General features: G+C 40.3%; 1 protein-coding gene across 2 annotated transcripts in view; it reads left to right on the forward strand.

Annotated features, from left to right (window-relative positions):
- LOC119548974 (rap guanine nucleotide exchange factor 4) overlaps positions 1-23,144 on the forward strand; it is a 43,322-nt gene extending 20,178 nt beyond the window's left edge. For both annotated transcript variants that reach the window (XM_037856563.1, XM_037856564.1), the window contains 16 exons: positions 6,871-7,017; positions 11,843-11,894; positions 12,220-12,317; positions 12,569-12,655; positions 12,717-12,858; positions 12,918-13,110; positions 13,729-13,874; positions 14,090-14,234; positions 15,182-15,358; positions 16,211-16,372; positions 17,169-17,530; positions 18,177-18,430; positions 18,493-18,663; positions 18,889-19,022; positions 19,553-19,902; positions 19,971-23,144. In XM_037856563.1, coding sequence (XP_037712491.1) covers positions 6,871-7,017; positions 11,843-11,894; positions 12,220-12,317; positions 12,569-12,655; positions 12,717-12,858; positions 12,918-13,110; positions 13,729-13,874; positions 14,090-14,234; positions 15,182-15,358; positions 16,211-16,372; positions 17,169-17,530; positions 18,177-18,430; positions 18,493-18,663; positions 18,889-19,022; positions 19,553-19,902; positions 19,971-20,098 — 2,748 coding nt within the window. In that variant the 3' untranslated portion in view covers positions 20,099-23,144. The remainder of the gene's footprint in view (positions 1-6,870; positions 7,018-11,842; positions 11,895-12,219; positions 12,318-12,568; positions 12,656-12,716; positions 12,859-12,917; positions 13,111-13,728; positions 13,875-14,089; positions 14,235-15,181; positions 15,359-16,210; positions 16,373-17,168; positions 17,531-18,176; positions 18,431-18,492; positions 18,664-18,888; positions 19,023-19,552; positions 19,903-19,970) is intronic.
- Positions 23,145-24,421: the final 1,277 nt, after the last annotated feature.

Raw genomic sequence — 24,421 nt, forward strand, 5'->3', positions numbered from 1 at the left:
CCTGGCTAGTCAAAGTTTGTGGAAGTCAATGACTTTCCTCCGTACAGCTGAACTAAGTTAATTAATATTCCCAGACGCTCTAATGTTTTGCATACCTCTTACCTCATACTCACACTCGTTGGGTTGCTCAACCATAGCAGTGAAAACCCCAAATTAAAATATGGCAGTGAAGCATGCAACACGACTCTGCTAATTGTAGTAAGCTCTACCTGATTAGACACTGTGTGCCCAGAAAAAAATAATGACACAACCGTGTCTCAAGAGTAAGCAAATGTCAATGCCTTCTGGAGGCTATGAAATAACTTTTATGTTTCAGCCGTTGCTGATTTTCCCCTGTGATCAGAGGTTTTTACTTTATATATGGTGATATCACTTTAAGTAGCCGATTAAAAAATAAATGAATAAAATTCCGCAAACAAGATAATGTCTGACAACAGACCTGGTTATCTTTAATTATTAACATTGGTTATCGAAATTCTGATTATTTTTAATTTTGTTTGCTATCTGGCAGCAATCTCCATGATAATATAGCTGAGAACCATTAATGTATGGAATCTTTAATGTATGGAATCTACTACAGTTCTTAATACTAGCTTTGAAGCACGAAAGATCAACAGGATAGTAATTTACGATTTTTATTTTAGTTGGAGAACTGTTTTCGCCTGAGCAAGTTATTGTGTTTACAAATTGATTGAGTGATTTAAGTTTCCGGACTATTACTATGTTTATGCTATGAATTTCATGCATTCTCCAATACATGAAATTATAATAGCCCCCGTTTATACAACACAGACAAATTCATGAAATGATATTAGTAAAGCTGTCAAATTTTTTGAATTTGATATAGAGCTCTTTAGAGTAGTAGGCTGTGCCTCAGCATTTCGTAAATTGGGACTGAATTCATAGTCAACTTTCGTGTGTTATCGAATTCATGAAACGGTGTTTATGCACACACGAATTTGCTCATTTCATGAAATCATTTCATGAAATAGGCATAGCATAAACACAGTATATGTTATGTTAGCCAGCACAACTAATTCTTTTCGTAGCATAATTTATAACCTATTTATAATTTTGTGCAGTTTTAAATTCTTTAGAAATTCCAAGCAGGAAAAAACACACCACACAATAAAAGTTTTCAGCATCAAAGAGCATTTTGGGGATTTAAGATCATCAAACATAATGTTCCAAATGCATACACTTAACACTTTAGGCTTTCTTTTTTAATTATTCCAAGAGATAAATCTACTTTTTGGGCCGGCCTGGAATGCAGCAAATGGGACAGTTATTTTCAGATGTTTTTCACGCTCTCTCGGATTAATAATATTCCGTAAACTTTTTAATTATGCAGGTAGGGAAATGTTTATCTAACGTCATCGCCGCATGCAACGCGTGGAAATTGAGGCAAGTGCCCAAAGCTGGGAAAACTGAGGGCGTGTAAAATCCGCACTATAATGAGCGCGACTCTAACGGATATGCGAATATGGGCACACAATGTAATTTGATAAAACTAATTACACATACCCTCCCCTGTTGGTTTTTACTCAAATCATTATATCATCACCCGGTGAATTAACCTTTTTTCATGAACTGATGGACTGATTAAAAACCACAAACAATCGGTCTTGTACCAATTAATAACTGATGACCTAATTTGCATAGCTAATAAGACAAACAAACGCATTCCGTGATTTATTTAGACACCTCTAACGATGATAGCAAACCGCTTTTTGTGAATGAAGTATGTGAGGTACTTTTGTATCTGGCGGATACACGCCGCTGGAGCATTGTGAGCAGTCATTGACTTGGTCTGCAACTTGGCGCTTTACCTTCACTGTGGGAGGGCGAAATAAATTTAATTACCAGCCGGCAAGAAACAAATGTGGCTGAACAAAAACAAGTGCAGAAACCACCGACATAAAGCATAACTCGCATAAAAGTGTCAAGGTTATTCAACCTGAACGCTGAACCATAAAGTATTTCGGTGCTATTTAATGCCACAACTTTAAAGGTTGCTTTCGGCTGCTGCTGCTGGAAACTTTCAAATCCCAACCAGCAACAACATCTCATCTGAAATTCCATTAGCACGAGCAGCATCACAGCAAGTCATTCGCATGGCCATCGCCCAAAGTTAAGTCCACATCCCTGTTTGCCCAACTGAATTGGCCAGAGTGCAACATCAGCCGATGCAGCAGCAGCAGCAGCAGCAACATCAACATCGCATCAGCAATTGCAGCTGCAACGGACGGAAGCGTGCTCATATGTGCGTAAAAAGTTTTTCAAGCGCGGCAGCGAACCAAACAAAAAGTCGACATGGACGTGGGATAGTGGACACTTGGCCAAAAACAATGCCGTAGGTGCATGTGGCATGGCCAGGGATCGGGCTTAGGTTTCACTGCCACTGCAGCTATCGCTATCGCCATGGATGTGGATATGGATATGGATACGTATGGATACGGATACGCGCATGTACGCCAACATGGATGTGGAGATGTGGATGTGGACATGGCCACGGTCTTGGCCCGGAGCTTTTCGCTTTAGCGGATTAATTGCATGCATCAAACGACAGGGAAGGCTGTCATGCCAGCCAAATTGGGAAGTAAATTACTTTTGGCAGCACACCAAAATTTAAATGCCCTTTCTGCTCAGCCAGTATCGCAATATCTGCTTGGTATTTTAGTTGTAACTTTTCATACTTGCAAAGATGTTTCTCCCTTCAAATTACCATGATTTCCACAAAAAATCATTGAACTAACTTTATGTTTCATAAACATCTTCTTGGAAATGGCAAAGTTCCCTCGCTCCAAAAGTTTGCCCCAGTTTTCCTCTGAACATGATAAAGGTTTTCATAGTTATAACGCTAGTCAAAATATACATACATTTAAAGTTAGGAACACTACATTTGCATTGCGTGTTTTCTCCATCTAGTAATTATTCATTTAGAGTTGAATATATACTGATAACAGGTAACAAAGTAAACCAAAGTTTGTTAAATAAATGTTCCTAACTTTGCCGTGTGAATGTATAAACATTTAAACCACAATACGATGACATTTTGTTTCTCATTTGTGCGAGTAATTTGCAAAAGGCTCATCTATGAGTGTGTACCAACCGCTGTGGTACGCTGTACGCGTGCCGGCAGAGGCTGAGCAGAGCTATTTCCTAACCACGTTCAATGAGATAATAATGAAAGATTTTTTAAAAATGGCATTTGAAAGACCTTTCAATATAGAAATAATAACTATGTTTTAAATACATGCTTATAAGTAATTACTTTATAAAAGAATAGTTTTTTAAACTATTCGAAAAGAATGATTCTGAATTGGTAAGGGATTGTGTGGAGCTTATTTATGAGCAATTACAAACTATGCTCAACATCAGTACCATAAATCAAACCTAATTATTCGATCCAAATCTGATGACGAATATTTGGCAGCCAGTTTGCGACTGTCATTCATGACATGGGACAGATATGGTCAATTGAGCTGTCATCGCACCGAATGCCCCAATTTACCCGGCGTTCTGTGTTGCTGTTGGCCACACTCCAGCAACTTGCAACAGAGAGTTGCACAAACGGGCGGTGCACATGCAACAAACAGAGTCTCTGCCGCTTCCGTTGATTTTTAGCTGCTGCCGCCGCAGTCGGTTGGCTTCAACTTCAATTTCAGTTGGCTTTGTGAGTCTTCGCCGCGCGGTTGGAAACATTCGAGACGGTTCGGGATAGGTGGCACCTGGATGCTAGTGTGCAAACTGAAACTAAAACTAAAACACACCCACCAAATGGGGTTGAGAACCCACAAAAAGAATGTCTAATTGAGACCCGTCGCGAAACGCTTCCATGTCGTTTATCAATGGCAGCTGTGGAGCATGTGGAGTCCGGAATGCTTGGCCATATTTTTGGCAATATTTTTGGCAGTGCGTGCCGTTGCCTTTTACCTTAGTTAGTGGCAGGTCGCTCTTTTGACCTCACGTCCACGACCTGCAATCAAAAGCGGGAGCGCCGAAAAAGACCAAACAAAAACGTCAACAATTCCATTTAAGCCGGGTAACGTGTTTGCATATTTTTTCGTATTTTTTGTTTGGCTTGTTTTACATTTTCAAATATCGCTCAGCCAAAATTTAATATGCACAACTGTCCGAAATCCGAAAAAAAACTGAATTGAAGTGACGCAGGGAGTGAGTGAGAGGCAAGCGCGAGAGACAAAGAGGGAAAATGCTATTTCGTCGCAGTTGTACGTATAACGTGGAGCAATCAACGCGACATTATGCAAAGGTAAAACATTGCATTGCAAACCCCACATTTATGTAAAAGATCCAGTGGCGAAAGCGAAATCGAAAAAAATGTACGTGCTTACATATGGTTATGGATATGGACCGAAGCCCCACTATCCGTAGATATAAGCTGGCAATAACCGTATTCCGCTCTAAAGCGATTGCAACGTTTTATTATTTCAGCTTTTAAAGCAGCTTGGGCGTCAATCGAAGAACATCGAGACCATAAATACTGGTCTCACAAAAGTCAGCCTTTTATCTGAGCTATTTGCTTATTGGTACAGATTTATTAAACAGGGTAGAGATAGTCTTTTTGGGGTAATATCAAGCCAATGCATTTTTATTTGCTACTGGGAAGTACATATGTCACAATATGACTTTTCTAAAAATATATACGAAATTCAGGGAGGACTCTCATGAATATCTAAGTTAAAAGAAAATGTGAATTTTACAGCTTTTTCCTTTCTGTACCTCTAAAAATTTAATATATATACATAGTAAATAAAGGTACATATGTGGGAGTAAAGTATTTGCATGGGACGTTGGGGGGCCTGGAAAAACTGTAAACATCTTAATTCTGCATGGGTTTTGCATAAGTCTACGTAACAAATCCTCTCGCCCTTCTTTCACATCCTTTTGAGAATCTTTTTCTTATATGACTATTTTGATTGGCTTAATAAATTCTTATTCGCTGTGTTACATTCATTGCAATGAATATAGTAACTCTACGAATACGTGCCATGAAATAACAGTATTGTTTTACACTTGTTAAATTTATTTGGTTGTAGGTTCAAATCGTTAAATTACATCACAGGCCACCGCCCACAAATACTCGAAGCCCCTACCGACTGACAAACACAAAATACACAAAGCTGGGCAGCTTTCCAAATATTATTGTTTGGGCGGCAAATTCAATTCAGTTCTGGCCGGCTTAAGGAAATTACCAAAGGGAAATGCTGGTGGACAAATTTCAGTCGCTTTTCACTTCCCGCCCGTCTCTTTCTGTCTTTGTGTAGCCATCTCTTTCTGTGTCTGTGGGTCAACTTTTAATGCAGCAATAAATTAGAAAGCAATCAAATTTAATGTGGGCGCGGCGAGGGGTAGAGGCGTTGGAAAGACTCTTTTTGACGCTTGTCAAAAAACAAAAGCCGCAATAAATCATCAGGAAAAGCGAATGAGATTTGCGACTGTTCGGAGTTGGCCAAAAGAAGAGGTGGCACCACAGCCAACTGTAATTACACAGAGCGGGAATTAATTAAAGTATATTTTATGGTCTCCGTGCGGTGTAATAACTGTGCACACTACCGCCACATTGTATAGTACACACATGTGTGTTGGCCATGTCGGCTAATGCGAGTTTAACAATTTCTGCGGTCGCTTGCCAGTCTTGTTAAGCCAATTACACGGCAGGGCTCGGATTCTTGGAGTCTCGAAGTCTTGTATTCTTCGGTACCAGTTCCCCAACCTTTGAAATGGGGCTGCGAGGGCCTCGGGCCAAGAAACACAAAGTAACAAGAAGTAGGGCCAAGAACTTTGGTGGGAAAACAAACAATCTGAACGCAGATGCAAAGGCGGCTGGGTAATTGAAAATGTCATTGCAATGTTGCGGTTAGACGGCGTTTATTACTTGGGAGACAGTGAAAAGCCCTGCATTTCCTCTTTTTCTGCATTTCCCGTTTTCTTTTTGGTCGCTGTAGTGCTTCCCTGAGGTGGTTTTGCGGTGAGTGCGACAATGGAGCGATTACCGAGTTTTAAGCAAATGTTTGTCCCTGCCACCACGAGCAAATTGCGGCCATTTGCGTTAATTGTGTAAGACGCCAGCGAAAGACAAGCCCAAGAGCAGAGCAGTCAGGCCCAACCATAATGTTTTAGCTGCAGAGATATGTATCTTAGAGCCACAGTCGTAGTCCTAGATTACCGACCTAGGGATACCCATCGTTGGGTTTTACAAGTAATTATGGGGACTAAGGGAGTCTCCCATGGAGACTTTCCAGGAAATAACATTTCCAAATCCATTAGGGGTCTGATACAATATATATGTCTTATATATAAGGTGTAGTATACCTAATACATGGTACTGTTTTGACCGTTATATTTGCTTAATAAAAACTATAAGAGTTTACTACATCAGAAGATTAGAAGTACTTTTCCCTAGTATACCTCGGTCCTCTTTCGCATCCGTATGTTAAACTAAGAATGGTCTTAAAAGTAGAAAACGTGTGTAAGTGAAGAACTTAAAGCCTTTTCTTAGTTTAAGAAGCGGAATAGCAATCCTTAAAATGTAACAAAATCATATGCAATTTAATAATTTTCCTATCCCTTAGATGGATCTAGCTCATATATATTAGTTGTATAAATATCCTTATATTATTTCATAACCTTAGTAAGATATCGTTGTTCTGAGAACACTATCGCTACGGCTACTGTTGGTTGGGAATACTTAATCTTACCATGGGTTATGATAACAAAATCACTTATATATTCAGTCGCTCCTAAGTGGGTGCAATATACCCCTGCAATCGAGAAGTGCCGGGTGTGAAAGCACTACCGCATCTTAAGCGCTGTCTAACCCGATATTCTGGCCTTGTTTATTTGCAGAGCTCAGTTACCCTGTGCAACCTGGGCGTGGGAGCCACATTCGGGGAGTCCGTACTGCACGACTTGCCGCGGGACAGCACCGTAGTGACGAAGACAACCTGCGAGCTGCTGCGCGTGGAGCAGCAGGACTTCCGCCTTATTTGGGAGGTAAGTTCAAGTTTAAGTTTAAGATTTCCTTATCGATTTTCACCCTACCCTGTCAAAGGAATCAATCCAAATGCCGCCTTCTGTTCTGTTTTAATGAGCAGCTGCTGTGCATGAGTTGACGAAATGATATGCAGAAATTCGTGGAGCAAGGGCCTCTATTATTTGCGGTATTCCTGCGTCATTGTCGAAAATATTTAATTAAAATTTCAATTAACATTTAATGAAGCTCGTTGGCCCGCAGGGCCTGGGACAGCTTTTTCCTAATGAAGTTCCTGGCCCTAAGCCCGAACACATGGCAAGCCATTTGGGCCTCCGGTGTTAAGTACTTTGGCTCAGCCGCAGAGTGGGGAATTAAGCCAAATTTCTCTTCTGGGCTAAGTAGTTCTTTGTTTCGACTACATTTATGTTGAAAATGGCATTACATTGGCATTAGAATGTAATGGCAGTCGTAGGCATTGCAATGTATCATTTATGCCCATCTTGCATGTTTCCTCGCAGTTTGATGAAATGACAGAACTCGGGGGACTGGATAATTAATTGGAAAGGCTTGCCACTCAAACGGACTAGTTGTTCAGATGGATTCGATTGGTTTAATTGCAATGGAAAATGCTTTCGGCCGGAAAAGGAATTATATTTGCATTTTGGCCAGCCACAAGGCAGAAATGTGGCAAAGCATCTTTTTGGCCCCAGTCAACCACAACATGGCTTACATATGCCAAAATGTAAATATTTGAGAGGCCCACACAATCGGCAAAGAGTGCACTGAGCGAAGAAAATTCCAAATTGAATCAAGATCAAATTTATAGGTTCTGGCATGCGAAAAATACTTCAATTTAATGGAGAACCCTCTTGTTTAGGGCATTTCTGCCAGTGCCAGAATGCAAAACGAAATGTGAAAACTCTGTGTTAGACTCGAAGACCCCACTAACAATGCCATTCAGCCGGGGGGAACCCAAAGTCATCCCTGGAGGCGGCCACAAAAGGTATATGTACATGCGAGTAGAATTAGTGAGGGACGTGTGTGTTTACCTTATTTGTTATGAGGACGAAGAAAGGACGCACAGTAGCTGGTGGGTGGAGCAAACCTCAAATTGGGGCACATACTATTTTGCAACATTATACCGACATTGGCTTACCCCAAACGAATGGCAGCCCCAGTCGAACTGAGCGATAACAAAGTAGCTGCGACAGCAGGGCCACCGCATGTCACGTATACGCAGTGTGCAACAATGGAGAATGAGAGTCGAGTGAAAGTGGATGTCGGATGCTGTAGAAGCTGTGGATGCAGTGCCATAAAAATGCGAACTGGGGAATTTTTTGCCAGCCAGCCAGTGCCAGTGGCACTGCGTAAATGCGATAAAATCGGGGGGAAAATTGAAAGGGAATGGGAAAAGTATTCGAAGGAGTGTAAGGGATATAAGCCATTGAGTTCATGGAACTTGTCATTCCACTTTGCCCCTCCATATAGCATATAAAGCATAGTCGAACATTTGATTTGTGCGCAAATATTTGTTCGAGTGGGCCAAATTGAAAACGCCAGTGAAAGCAATGGTAGTCCCATGCGGCGGGTGAAAGGGAATTTCGGGTTAATTACCAGTCTCATTTCTCCGAAACCCAGGGGCACACAAAAGTGAATACCAAACTAGCCGCCAGTGCAGCCACTTACCATCCAATGCTGCCAATTATTCCGGACAAGCAATTCAGCCATCCACTCGAATGGATTGGCTTTGGAATGTTGGGGAAAAATTAGTAGTCGGTTTCAATCCGAACATCTGAATGTAAGTCTTGCATCGGTGGCGGAAATTACACTTGGCACTGGCGGTAAATTCTCAGATTGCCGCCGAGTGTGCGAATATAACTCAATTGGCGGGGCCAATGGCTGGGTGCCTAATGCGATTCAATGCCACTTGATTGCTAAATATTTGCATTTCATTTCGGGCATGTTTCATACTCTAGTTGCAACCACGGAATTGCCCAACATGTGGTAATATGCGTAATATCCAACCCATAAATATTGCTGCCGACTCTATTGAGAGCCCCGTGGCATGCACAGTTGCATGTCCATGGTCATGGGGTTATTTATTTATGCACAAACACAAGTTGCACATGTGAACCCGCCAGGGAGGTATATGTAAGGGGTCTCCGAAGGATTGCGAAGCCTTTGGCCTGCCAGGAGACAAATTCACTCGAGTCATCAACTTGCCTGCTGCATCGCTCAATTTAAATTTCATCTGTGTTGCAAGCACTGTTCAATGAACACATTTCTTGGTAAATCCACAGGATTTACTCAACAGTTCCTTCTGCACTTTGTTGATGATGCTTTGCACTCATTTCCTTTTGGTTAAGTTGCAGGGAAGGAGGGAAAAATATTTCCTTGTATCAGTGCAGTTGGTTTTGTTACTTTGTTTCATCGAACGGAAAATACAATCTTAGTTATCTGCCAGGAAAAGCTTTCCAGTGTTTTTTTCAAAACGCTATAAGATGTTTAGGGAAATAAACAGACAGAATTGATCCAAGGTTGCCATAGTTTTAAACAACAAATCTTTCAAAGCCTTCAGATAAATTACTCTGATTTGAGCCAAGCTCTTTTATTTATTTCGAACCAGTTGCAACTAGAGATAATTGTTTGTTTTCGTCCAACGACTGGTTTATAGCCATATAACCATTAAAGGCGGCAATGTGCCAAGTTTCATTAAAAATTGTTATGATACGCCAGCCAACTTCCGTTTCTAGCCGCTTCGACCAATTTTCTTCTAGCAAAACAATGGAGAGACTTGAAAAAGTTTTAAACAATTAGGTTTAAGACTTGGAGAAACTTAGTGGCCACTAAATGTATAATATGAAAGCGGGCTTATAGAAAATTGAGTAAGAATAGTGAGCTTTAGTTAACTTTCCTGGTCATATAAATGTTCCTTAAAAGAAAATATTTTCTTTTCGCTTGGAGTGCAGGGTAAAAGAAAATTGTATTAGCCATTTTAGAAATTTTGCGAAACTGCTTTGATTATATAGTAATGGTTGGTTAAGCAATCAAAGGCAATGCAAAGTTTACTCGAAATGCGAAGGTCGCAGGAAACATCACGGTTCAATTAATGTGTCTGGCATTCAAGGCGGGGGCTCTCCCGCCCCTCGAAACCCCTTTTGAACCCCCTTTGAGCACCCAACACCCACCCAGTGGGTGGCACTCATTTTGGCGAGCTGTGCGTTTGATAAGCAAAGCGAGTTTAATTAGCGTCGACGACGACGCCAACGCAGCGCTGGTCGCTTATCGGCGGGCGGAACCTCAAGTGTTGCCAAGCGTCTTCGCTGCAACGTTAACCCATTTCCAGCTAATGAGTCTTTCTAGGTACAGGAAATCGAAAAGGAAGCCAAAAGAAGGGTGGAAACTTTAACTTTAACGAAAATTAAATGAAACATGATCTCTTCCCACTCAAATAAATTGAAAACTTTGAGGGACCTTCTTTTTTGACAAATTACTTTATAAATAGTAAGGGTATAAGATTTTACTTTAATGTAAATTAAATGAAACATGATCTCTTTCCTGTCAAATAAATTGAAAACTTTTGAAGAACCTCCCTTTTTTGATAAATTACTTTATAAGTAGCAAGTAGTAATAGTAAAATAATCTCACCAATTAAATGAACTTATATTACTGAGTTATACTAAAAATTATTCGTTTTTTTAATAAAAAACATTGTATTATAAATATAAATTATTCATTTACTGCACTACTCAACATTCTGATTCGAGGTCCACATTTTAATAAAACTACACAGAGAGAATGATTAAAGTACATTGTTCTTGAATTGAGAACACTCGTTCTCAAAAACCGTGTAAATACATTTTGGTATCAATGTTCTCAATATTAGAACGAAATAGTGAGAAAATAAAAGTTAAATTCAGTTTATTTATCAAGTTTTTGATAAGTTTACACTCCTGACTGGACTAATAGTTAATTTGCTATGATATACAATGTATATACAATACAATTCAACTTAAAAAAAATATCGTTCTATTTTTAAGAACATTTTCAACTTAGATGAGAACGTCAGAATTTTCTCTGTGTGCATTATGCTCGTATGTATGTACAATGGTTTCCATAGAATAGTAAATTTTCAATTAAAAAAAACCTCTTTTGATATATTCCCTATAAATTTAAACCAGATCATATAGTATTCAAACAGCGTTTATAGCTCAGATACAATTTCGAAATCAAAATTTAGGTACTCACTTACATAAATAAGTAGGTACCTCGAGTATCTGAATACAGCTGCACTTGTAGGGTTAAGTCGTTAGAAACATGTAGGAAGTAGGGGCTTCGGCAACCCTTGGGCCTGATAAGTAATTGCAAACAACGAGCAGGGGCGTTTGTGTGATTGTCAACTTCGTGACGCTATCAGTGTGTGGAGAAGCGTTTGGCGGCAGTTACCTGTGAGCTCGAACTCCGGTCCCAAGTGAAAGTGAAGTGACCCCAAAGACTGACACCCATGGCAGCTGACCAGCAGCGCTGGTCCGCCCAGATTGTGGCCGGCAATGACCCGGCCTCCTCCGGCGTCCTTCTGCTCCGCTACCGACGTCACAGCGGGGGGGAGGGGCAGAGGCAGAGGGCGGGGGAGGAGCAGGTGGCATCCACAGTTGGAGCCACCAAGGCCACAGCTGGCGCCACTTCCGCCGCCGTCAAGCGGCGAAGGCGCCTGGAACGTGGGCAGATGACGCGTCCGCAGTCGACGGCATTTGAAATGAGCAACGTAATTGGAATCCTCTGTGGCAACAACAACATCAAAACAAAAGCCATACTATTAATGGACATTTACGCTTTCCATTGCAGAAAAACAAGGAGTTGATGAATGACATTTTCACCAATTGCAAATTAAAGAACGGTATGTAAACAAAGCTCCATTTAATTCCAATAATAATTGTTTGTGTCACTAACATCGGGTGCAGTCGGTGATTAATGGTTCGCTTTGTATTATTTTTGGAAAATACATTTTGTTTAGTCGTGAGTCGTTGTGCTCTGTAAATATGATTAGCTATTTTTGTTTTGCCAGATTTAGAGAACTTTTATGAGCATTCATCATTCAGAAACCGAACTGACTGCGCCCATTGAATTAGCAAATTAAACTAGCATTAAAACAGGCTTTTCATTTGGATTAACAATAATTACTGTATAATTATAATTAATTATCACCATGGCTACTTGTTTAGGCTTTGGACCAAGTGTGCAAACAGCGGCAGCGGCCACATCGCCCACCAAGAGACCCCTCAGCCCCGACCATCCGAACCCAGCGCTGCCCATTACCGAGGTAATACATTGTATTTATATAGAAACATCAGCGAAGCCACCTTGGAGCACACATAAATATTATAAATGTTATGTCCTGACATTGACGACGACAAATGAGTTAATTTGCTGCTCCAGAAGCTGTCAGGGGAATTACAAATATTTATGTGTTATTCATGAGGGCGGGACACTTCCCTCTGGTTCTGGTTCTGACATTTGGCCCAAAGGCCTGGACTTTGGGGTGTGGAAATTAAAGAAATTTGAAATTCACAGACGCCGAGTCCTGCTATGAACCGCATGGGCTGGGCCCTAAGAACTCTACTCGTCGCCGACAACTCCAGTTGCTTAAAGGATCGCAAGGTGAGTTGGGTAGTTCGGGAGTGGGGTCAACTTCTTTGTGATGCTAATTATCCCGCCCCAGGTCTCTGGCAAGCTTATCCGCAAGTGCGCCCCCGGCACCGAGCTCGTCGACTGGCTGGTTACCCTCTCGCCCATCGTCCACACCCGCGCCCAGGCGGCGGGCATGTGGCAAGCTCTCGTCGAGGAAGGAGTTCTCGCACACGGTAGGTCATCCCAGAATCCATTCGATCCATTAACGCTCCAATGGCTCTCAAATCCTCAGTAAACAAGGAGCAGCCCTTCAAGGACAAGTGCTTTCTGTACCGCTTTCGCATCGACGAGGAGGGCGGAACGGCGGCAGCGGGCGTGCCCCAGGCGGAGGATCTCGGAGCGGCCAACGAACACATCCGCGAGGCGCTGAGCGCCCTATTCCAGCGCGGTCCGGATGCCACACTGCGTATGATATTGCGCAAACCGTAAGTACTTACTGCCATCTTAGGAACCTTAGAGATCATTCTTCAGAAAAAGTATTATTTTAACATTTCATAGAAGAAGTGATAGATTTGATCTATAGTATATCTCAGTTTAATAGTTGCTGACACATATTAGTTCTTTCGCCATAGAAAAAAGATATAATTGTTATATAGACAATCAGATCTATTTAAGATCAACAAAAATTCGTACGGGCTCTAGTATCCACATTTAAAATCTCTTCATCAAGCCATTTTTTATAGTTTCTTGAGTAATAAATGAAACACTCATAAAGTTTCTCATTATATATTCTCATATTGTGCCCCAAGTTATGAACACCATCATAAAATTCCCTAAGTTACAAGTAATACATATTAATATCCCAATCAAATTACATTTTTAATATTAATGAAGACAACCTAAATTTAATTTCTTTATTATTCTACGTGTTATATTTGATATAATATACGATACGTTTTAGTTTATTTATGAGTTGTTTGGCTTTTAAACTGATACGAAGAATTAAGTTTCAGAGCTTGTATGTCTTTAAATGGGTAATGGCTTTCCACTGTATGTTCACATGTTGTTTTAAATCTCTAAATTCGATATTCGTTTATCAACAGTTCGCACGAACGGACATCGGAGGAGCTGGAGCTGGTCTTTGAGGAGCTGGTCCACATAGCCGCACTCTCCCACTTGTCGACCAGCATTAAGAGGGAGCTGTCGTCGATTTTCGTATTCGAGGCTCATGCCCAGGCGGGTACAATATGTGAGTATCCGGCCACAGAATTCATAACTTCCCAAATGGCGGAGATGTGATTTTTAAAGAGAGCTGGGGATAATAACGAAAAAGCTTGGGTACTTTTTAATTAAACCCCAGCTAATTATGGCTCAATCAACGGGTCAGCCATTTCTGCTACCAGTACTAATAACGACTTTTATCCCTTAACACTTTTAACCCATTACGACCATAAAAAACAACAGTATTCAATCAAGGCGACGAAGGACGCTCCTGGTACATCCTGCTCAAGGGATCTGTGGATGTTGTGATACACGGCAAGGGAACTGTTGCCACATTGAAGACTGGGGATGATTTCGGGAAGCTGGCCTTGATAAACGACGCACCCAGGTGAGTGATGATGAGTCAGTTAGCAGTGTCATTGCCAATTGAATTGGTTCTATTGAGAAGTTCCTAAATGACAGGGCTATCTAATACGATTGAAAGTTTTGAGATAGCTTTTTTTGGACCTCAGATCTTCTGAATCTCCCTCTTTGTGGTGGGTTCTGTCTGGGTTGACAGCTCAGTGGTCTCGACAATGACCAAATAGCCACAATGGCCCGAACAAGTGCAACGGATGAGATAACCGGCAACAAGCTCCACAACAGCGACAGATAACGAGCGGCATTGTGTGCCATTTTAAGGCAAACAATTGAAAATTGAAACAAAATATTAGCCAAGGCCCACGTCCAATTTGTAAGCCATTTCCTAAGCTGTCGCTTGAGCGGATGGCAAAGGAAGGGCCCTATCAAAGAGTTGCCAAAGAATGGAATTCGTTTCCATTGTTAGTCGGCACAGAGCTAGAACACGGTTAAATACCTAACTTCTGCGAATAGGGAATATGTTTCTATACATATACATTCATTCTACCTTTAAGTTTGTCAATTTATATGCCTGCATTTCCGTTTTTAATACCCCAGTTGAAAGGATAACGAGTTTAAGCTTCCATCCAGCTTTTTGGTTAATTAAAATGGTCAAAGAGCTTGTTTGCCTTCCACAAATATAATAAATCGCGCTGCCGTGAATCGCGCTCTCATATCAGCAGTCTGGTTAATAATTCCGCATATCGATTGACTGTATTTGCCAACTGCAGATGCAGTTTTGGTGGCTGCAGCTGAAATCCAATTTAAAATATTTCCCGCCTCTGCAGTGCCTGCCATTTTCCATATTTATAGCTATTTATGGGTTTTTCAACTCATAGGGTAATATTTTGGCCCTGGGAATATTCAATTAAACACACCCATTAAATGGGCAGGTATTGAAGGGGAAAACTAATGAGTTTCACATTCGACCGACAGAGCTGCCACCATCGTACTCAAGGAGAACAATTGCCACTTGCTGCGCGTGGACAAGGAGCACTTCAACCGGATACTCCGCGATGTGGAGGCCAATACCCTGAGATTGCAGGAGCACGGCAAGGATGTTTTAGTGCTCGAGCGCGTGGCCAAGCAACGTGGACAGCATTCGGCATTTAAGTGAGTGTCTAATCAATTTTTAATGTGCCTTCAAATTTAATTGAAAGTCCGGGGCGGGGTTTGATTTGATGGGTCGAGTGTGTTTGGCTTTTTACGGTCACTCTTGGCCGTGACTGAATGGCGACTTTAATAGCCGTTCTCTCGCTTTCAGTTAAGAAAATGAGACAAAGAAACAATGTCATACTACCATTTTAAAATAAGTGTCTTCTTGAATGTTTGGCTTATTAAGACATCATTTAAAGAATTTTTTGATTCTTGCAACGATTTCATGTCTAGCTTAATATGCGCAGTATATCAACGAATAATAAAGAATTTAAACTATGTTTTTTCCAACAAAATAAACAATTATAAATGAGCATTTTCAAAATATTGTAAAAATTCCAGAGCTTACTGCTAAGCAACCATAAGTCTCACTTTTGCGCATACTTTAACTTCTATTAGTCAAATTTTGTCAGGATAAAAATGAATTGGGTCGGCAAAGATGTATACGTTTATTTTTGTTGTTTAAATAACAAAAAGCCTTTTCGTTTTACACAAATAGTTTAGCTTAATGGTACCATAATTACAGTAGTAATTGTTTTGAGTTCTTGAGAATAGAACGATTTAAGAAAATAACTTACTCTTGATTGAGCAAAATACTCTAACTCTTTAATAAGAATAAATTACTTTGCAGATGAAGGATTGAACTATGGAAGTTTGACTGTAAATATATTGTTAAGAATGTCTTTTTCCTCAGAACAATTCATATGTATCAGTATATTTTTAAATTTGGTTACAGAAGCTTAGAATATGTGTTGTATATATGCGTCTATGAAAAAATTAATTTCTTTTTGAAATATATGCATTTTCCAGATACACGGTGATGTCGGGCACTCCGGCCAAGATGCTGGAGCACCTGCTGGAGACGCGACTGGGCCAGACGGTGGGCGGAATGGACCCCTTTCTGGACGACTTCCTGCTGACGCACATTGTATTCATGCCCGTCGTGCAGCTGGTTGATGAATTGGCCAATTAATATCCTTTTTAAACAACACAAAAATCACCGAAAAATTCCGAAAGCCTTTATGTCAGACCCTTGCTATTCCCACCACGTAGCAACGCTTAATCCTGTCCTTTGACCACTTTAAATCCCCTTGTAGCGTAGTACTTCTAGCGTTTCCAAGGTCCGTTTAGTTGGGTTCTCCACGGTCAGGCTGCACTTTAAAATTCCAAAAAAAAAAAAAGGCCGCTCTTATACTAGAACAACTCGCGTTCGAGTCACGTTCCCCTGCTGGGTATACGAAACATTTCCACAGCGACAGTTTAAGTGCCGGCAGCACGCAAGCCTCTACACATGACCCTGATCCCGGGTGCAGAACACTTGGGTGGCTTTTTTGCCTCGAGTGTAGCAGAAAATGCTAACCAGCAACACTTCCGTTTCGACGTAGGGAGAACAATCCAACTTCAGTCGAAACAAAAGCCACAATGATGACTTGGGTCAGCATTTTCGGAATGCTATGAATTAGGGGTTAGAAGGTGGATGTAGGTGGGGGAAGATAGGAAGCTCTGGTCAATGATGCCTGAAACTAATCTCACAATCTGCATCGAAGTACGTGATGAGTTTAATAAGCAGGCAGGACCAGGCAACAAGGTTAGGCAGAAATCAATAACCAGATTCCCCAGGACGGAAAAGCCCCTTTGGGACTGGATGACCAGGTTACGTTGTGTGGGAAAAGTTCCGCCGGACAGATATGCAGGACCCAGAAAATCCCTTGCTAAATCCGATTCGCAATCCCAAACGAAATTGGTTTCCCCCTTAACCGCTGTGCACCTTCCATTGTGATGCCCATGAGGATGCCCAGACCCCCGAGGATCGTGAGTATATAATCAACTTCAAGAAGCGCGTGATCCAGTTCATGCAGAAGTGGGTCATGGCCGTACGCCATGCCGCCTTCGAGGAGCCCAGCGTCTGCGACTTCATCGAGGACCTCGCCGCCGAGGTGGAGGCCGATCCCGACCTGAACGAGGAGACCAGCATAGTGCACAACGTGCTCACTCAGATGGCGCGCTACCAGGAGGACCGCAACCAGAACGCCGGCCAGAAGTGGAAGCTGCCGCCCAACGGCCAGCCCATCTGCCTCTTCAGCGGCAATGCGACGCCTTCGAAGACGGTCATTCGGCCTGACGATGACAGTAAGTATTATTTTAGTTTTCCAGCACTCAGATACTATATCTCACATTTAAGAGAATCCTGAATACCTTAAACTGAACTATTAAACTAAGTTTGAATGAGCTTAGAGAGCACACAGAAAACTTGATAACGGAAACAAGTTAGATCCCAGTATTTTCATTTGAGAATGCGTCTTCTCATTTATTCAAGAAGAAACGTTCTTGAAATCAATGCGAAATATTTCTTGAATTCATTTTTCGAGATAAAAGTATTCTTGAATTTGCTTTTCTACGCGAAAATAGTATTGATTTAGTTTTCAAGATGAAAGAAGTCTTGGTTTTGTTTTTCGAGTATTCTTGATTTTGATTTCAAGAAGAAAGTAGTTCATCTAGATTTTAGGATTTTTTTTCGATAAACAAATAATAGGTTTTATTTGAGTGTGTTTTGTGAAACTCAATTCACTTTTTTTTGCTAACTTTAAGATCGAGAGAACCATTTTAAGAACGTTCTTTCTGACTTGAATATTTTTTTGTGCGAGTACGTTCTCTTTTAATGAACAAGAAACACATATTTTCTAAAAGATAATTAATATTTATATGATTTTCAGACATAACTGCGCTCGTAATTAATTTTATATAAAGTTCTAATGGTATTCAATTTGTTTTTAAGTCATTTTCAGGGTCTATTGCGCCGACCACACCTACTGCACCCTGCGATTCCCCATGCACACCACGGCGGAGCTCATCAAGGCGTGTGCCGCCGACAAGCTGCAGCTGAACCGGGGTCCCGAGGACCTCGTCCTCGTGGAGGTCCGCTCGAACGGAGAGCGCTCCGTGTTCAAGGACAACGATGTCAGCATACCGACTGGCCTGTCGCTCAATGGCCGCTTGTTTGTCTCCGTCAAGGATCACCTAGATGCCTTGGTAAGCAGTTGGCAGTTCAGATGTTTCTCCAGAACCATCTTTAAACCTCGGTGATTCCACAGACCCAGCTGCAGGAGCAGGAAGGTCCCACCGAGGGCGTGGACATCGATCTGGAGATACTTAGCACCAAGGAACTGGCCTACCACATCACCCTGTTCGAGTGGGACCTCTTCTGGGCCGTTCATGAATACGAATTGCTTTACCACACCTTCGGGCGGCATCACTTTGGCAAGGTAAGAAGGCCAACTTTTGTCAAAAAGTCTCAAAAGTCTCGTTTGGCTAATTAGCCTGCCAGACACTGACCGCAAAACTGTTGCCATTTGTCATCTGCATGCAAATTAAGTTAGCCCTGAGTTTTGCCACTTAAAGTAATTTAAGACGCCCCGAAACTATTGGGATAAACTTTTGGCCAGCACGATGTTGCTCACATAGATCGATTTCCCCATTTCCACCCACAGATCACTGCCAACTTGGATGTCTTCCTGCGACGATTCAACGAGGTTCAGTACTGGATTGTCACCGAACTGGTGAGCACGCCCAGCTTGAGCAAACGTGTGGGCCTGGTCCGGAAATTCATCAAGCTGGCCGCCTAGTAAGTAATCCAAACGAATCCCTTAATCCTGAAGCTTATTGATATGGTAAGGAGTAAGCAATATAGGTGTCATTTTTGAAGCCAAGCATCTTCATCCTTGATTACCAGGCCCGTTTTATTAAAAGCACTGGTGGTACTGGTGATAGAGTAATAAAATGTTGTAGTCATTACTTATAATCCGAGCTCGTAAATAGCTGTTACCGCTTATTTGTAAAACTTTCTTGTTATAAGTTATAATTTATATAACATACACCTATATAATATTAACCTTTATTTAGCAGAGATATTTTGATTTTTCAAATTGATGTTAAAGTATTCAATTTTATACTCCAAACTTCACATTGGTCGAGTACTATTCACGTTACCATTACAAATAACTTATCTTGAAAAGTTCAAAAGAAGTTTCTCTATAATAAGCGGTTTGCCAGAATGTTTTTTGAACGGAATGCTAGCAATTCTTTAGAACTATTAAGTGAACTACTTGAAAAATGCATCCTTCCACAACTAAGGGCAACACCATTCCATTCCAGCTGCAAGGAGTACCAGAATCTAAACGCCTTCTTCGCCGTGGTAATGGGTCTCTCGAACATGGCGGTGTCCCGGCTGCAGCAGACCTGGGAAAAGATCCCATCGAAGTTCAGGAAGATCTTCCAGGAGTTCGAGGCCCTGATCGACCCCAGCCGCAATCATAGGGCGTACCGCGTGTTCGTGGGCAAGCTGCAGCCGCCGCTGATCCCGTTCATGCCGCTGCTACTCAAGGACATGACCTTCGCCCACGAGGGCAACAAGACCAGTCTGGACGGCCTGGTGAACTTCGAGAAGATGCACATGATGGCCCAGACGATGCGCACCATCCGCTTCTGTCGCTCCAGGAGTCTGGGTAAGATTGATATTCCCCCATACACCAAAAGTTATTTCCTCACTGAGTTCGATTCGGATTTGGAACAGGTCTGGAACCGCCTTCACCGAAGAGCGAGGGCGAGGTGAGGTCGTACATCAGCTGCTTCCGCGTCATCGACAACCAGCGGGTGCTCACCGCCATGTCCCAGAAGGTGGAGCCCACCAGGAAGCTCTAAGCCGGAAAGGCCCCCTTATCCGATTAGCCGTAGCCTGTATTAAGTGTCTAACCCTGAGTGTGTGTTAATCAAACCGCAATTAGCTGCACAGTTATGAGCTTAGCCGGGTGGTTTTCGGGAAGCCAATTGGCGCCATGGCCACCAAAGCCCGGACAAACTTTCATCCGCATCCGCATTCGCATTCGCATTAGCTTAAGCTACAGTGTACTCTATGTGCATGTATGTATCTATGACCCGACTAAGAACTATCTCAATCTTCTAATGAACTGAAACCCCAACGCATTTCAATGCAAACGAGAAACTTTTCGCTTTAGTACAAAACGATAGATGGAAAACAAATTTAAAATTCGGGAATCCCGGCGGAAACCGAAACGAATAAAAACAAAACTTGGACGTGTGTGATACTAAACATTTAGAGGAGGCGACATCAAAACAAACAGCACTAAACTGCATAATTTCCTACAAAACTTTACTCTATACATCCTACGCAAGCTAGTAAAATAATTTGTAAAATTGTATATCGTATCCAAGAGCATGGAATCTATTTTTTTAAAAACCCTAAACTAAAACCAACTATTAAACAGTCTAGTTGAAGCTAGTTATTAACATGTAAGCCACGTAGCGGATAAGTTATTTTATTTAAAGTTTCACATTTTTCTATCGTTTGGAAATTCTATACCCTAAGTACTGCAACTCGCAAATAAAATACGAAACCATTTATTAATATTTATTTACACAACCATACTTTGTTTTATTTTGTAGAAATTTCAGTCCTTGTTTATGTTAAATAAGCTATAAAATACGCATATATGCAAATGCATACAAAACATTAAACACTGGAGAGGGACCTTATTAGTTGTAGTTTTGTACATAAATACGTGTAAAACCAATTACATTTACATTTATACCATTGCAATTGTGTTCAAAATATGGGGAGTATTTTGTTTTGATTTTTAAAAATTAAACCAAGATAGTTTCAAATCTAAATAAAATGTTTAAATCATTCACGGCCTGGTGACGTACGTTGTCGAATTCGACTTCTGTCACATCTTGTCAATAATAAATATCAATTTTGCATGGATTTTGATCATTAAAAATTGATCATTATTATCAAATAAACTTTCCCTAAGAAGGGGTTTAGAGCTACCTATGTTTGAACACAGATGTAAAACGTAAATATAGTTGATGTAATTATATACTCGGTACTTGAAGAACACAAGGGTATACCAAATTTGTTTGAATATATGAAATAGTCTTTTTGTACTGCATACAATCTTATTGTCTGTAGAAACAAATTCATCATTGAAATTATAAGATAAAATTATATTATAGTTGTACCGAGTACCGAGTATCTAAAAGTCGTGCATCCGACTTTAGAGTTTTGTCTTTCGCAAATGTCAACCTCTAGTGTATCCGATTTGGCCCCTAGGGTTTGGCGTAAGATAGGGAAAAGCCCTATAAAGGTATTAGGTCCCTTATGCCAAACCCAAGGGTCAGAACGCACTTTCTAGTTACGATGTCGTAGATAATCCTGTACTTGTAGTTACCATTCTAACCCAACTCCTCTCCCAAGTAAAGGTCTCTCAAACAACGATTTATCACATAAAAAAAACACCACTCCTAGATGTAACCAAAACTTTGACCATGACGCGTAGAATATAATTGTCGTATTAATTAATATATTTTTCTTTACGTACTTCAATCAGACAAACAATATATTCAAATACAATCCAAGACATTAAGTATCCAGTGGTTTCTCCTCCGAAAAAATAATACAAAGCAAAAGCAAACGAATTTTCAATAAACATTTTATAGATATAGCGAACCGATTTAAACGAAACAATACTGTTTAGTTAATAGTCATTGAGATGTAAAAATTTATATTGATTTACAAGGAACGCAACACCAATTTTAGTATGGTAAAGTTTGTAAGTAGAATTCGAAAGCCTTTAATTACTTTATCTACACCATGTGCTACGGGTAGAATCTACTACAATCATCCACATAGAATTGTGTAGGCGTTATAAACCCAACGCAACCTAACAATCCTCTGAGGAAAAATTTCGAATAAAATAAACCAACATAGCATAAATGGGACGAGACGAATATATTATATATAGAATATGTATCTAATTAATCAATAAACGTAGCATGTAGATCATAGAACCCATTCTAATGTTAAGTACTCGTTTTCGATAAGAGGAAACTATTGTGTCAAAACCAATAAACTTTCTATATTTTTGAGTACTGCTATGCTAAAGGAAATCCAACAATACACCACCACTATTGTTATTGTTGTGCACTTTCAATAATACAGATAAACATACTATATATTGTACATATACCAATATATTAAATATGCAAGTACTCCAAAAAGGGAAAATTTCAAATTTTACTTGTGATTCGATTTGACAATCTCAAAACAACTATACGAACTTTTAATTTCTCAAATATAACCTAGGCACTTTGCATAAATTTAACATCATTGGGTAACTCACGGATGCACAAAAGCCGATATATTCATGCTATACGTATATACCTCCGTTACCAAAATATAGCTAATGCCAATCAGTCATAATCAGTCAATAAATGTTCGAGCCGTAACTAGTACTAACCACTAAATGTTCAAATCAGTGTTTACATGTCTAACGCAAAACAATCTTGAAATTTACTTACCTACCACATAGCAAAATAGATTAAAACTAAATAGTTCGTAATCGGGATGAAAGAGACGGCTCCCAAGAGCTCACGGCAAGAAGACAACACCAACAAACCACTTAGAAGTAATTAAATCCATCGAGCATGGTATAGACGTGCATATATTGTGTAGCATAAACAGAGATCTTTTAACCGTACTAACAGATTACATATTCTAATAACTTGTATACCCAAATTGCGAAGAGCTAAGTGAGATTTATGCAAAGCAGAGTAAATATTTTAATGGCAACCCTAAATGTTACAACTAAGTGTAAACCAGCATGTATCTTTGAATGTCTAACATTTTGAACTCAACTAATATTCGAATAAAGATTTATGTGTTAGCGAGTGGCAATTTGTTTTTTTTTTAATATCTGGGAATATATGTTTAGCCACTCTATTATAATTTTGATAGCATTTTTAAACTGTTTTGTATTGATACTTATTGTTTTCTCATATACTTTGTAATTAAACGACGTTTTATGATTGCATTTTTTCAAGATATTTTGGGTTTTAAACCATTTTTTAGATTTCCTGTAAGTTTAAGGATAGGCATTTGTTTATAACTCATTTGAATCACAACTCCATTTACCTTTTTGCTTTAAGAAGCGTTTATTTTATTTGTTAGTTAATCTGCTTTGGTTTTACTTAACTAAACCGCAAAGAATACGCGATGAATCTTTGACTCGGTTTCTTCAAACTTTAACCCAATGGTTCATGAGGTTCTTTATCAAAGTTATTCGACACACATTTTAAATTCGGGGAATCAATAGAAAACGCTTAACCAAAAAGACTTTTTATATCATTACTTTTATTTTATTTTTAAAGAGTATGCAAATGCAAAACAACAGATCTTATACCCCCTTCCCATAGAGTCCATCGAAACGGTTGGGATTTTTGACAAATGTGAAAGTCCGATTCCCACAGGGCACATCCACCATATACCATCCGACAACAGCTGCTCTGAAGAACTGTGACTAATCAAACCAAACCTGTAGCTTGTGCGCCTCCCATTTTCAAATGTAAAACTCCGATTTCCACAGAGCACATCCACCAAGCCTGTTGCTTCTGCGCCTTCCATTTTCGATTTTTCCCTGTTATTATTGTTTACGTTTTCGTATTGAATGTTTCAATTTCCTCTGTCAAGAAGAAGAGCTCAGAGTTGCACCGAACAAACATCGCCTTACTATCGCATATATGAGTCCGTCAAATTTGGATGGGGAACTACTGGGAAATTTTCGGAACGGCAAAACCTTATGGACCATCCGTTCAACGTATGGTAGATGGTGGATGGATATCTGTGGGAAGACGCTATAACTGGGAAAATTTCGGAACGGCAAGTCCTTATGGACCATCCGTTCAACGGATGTTAAATGGTGGATTGATCTCTGCTATAAGAAACGTTTATTTTATTTGTTAGTTAATCTGCTTTAGATCTACTGAACTCAACCGATTACTGAACCCGCGATTATCATAAACAGACAACATTATCTTTGATGTTGATCATATAAGATGATGACTCGGCTTCTTAAAACCTTAACCCTATGGTTCATGGGGTTCTTTATAATAGTTTTTTGACACATTAAACATTTTAAATTCGGGGAAAAAAGAAAACGCTTAATCATA

Source organism: Drosophila subpulchrella, chromosome 2R (assembly GCF_014743375.2).
Source record: "Drosophila subpulchrella strain 33 F10 #4 breed RU33 chromosome 2R, RU_Dsub_v1.1 Primary Assembly, whole genome shotgun sequence".
Lineage (NCBI taxonomy): Eukaryota > Metazoa > Arthropoda > Insecta > Diptera > Drosophilidae > Drosophila > Drosophila subpulchrella.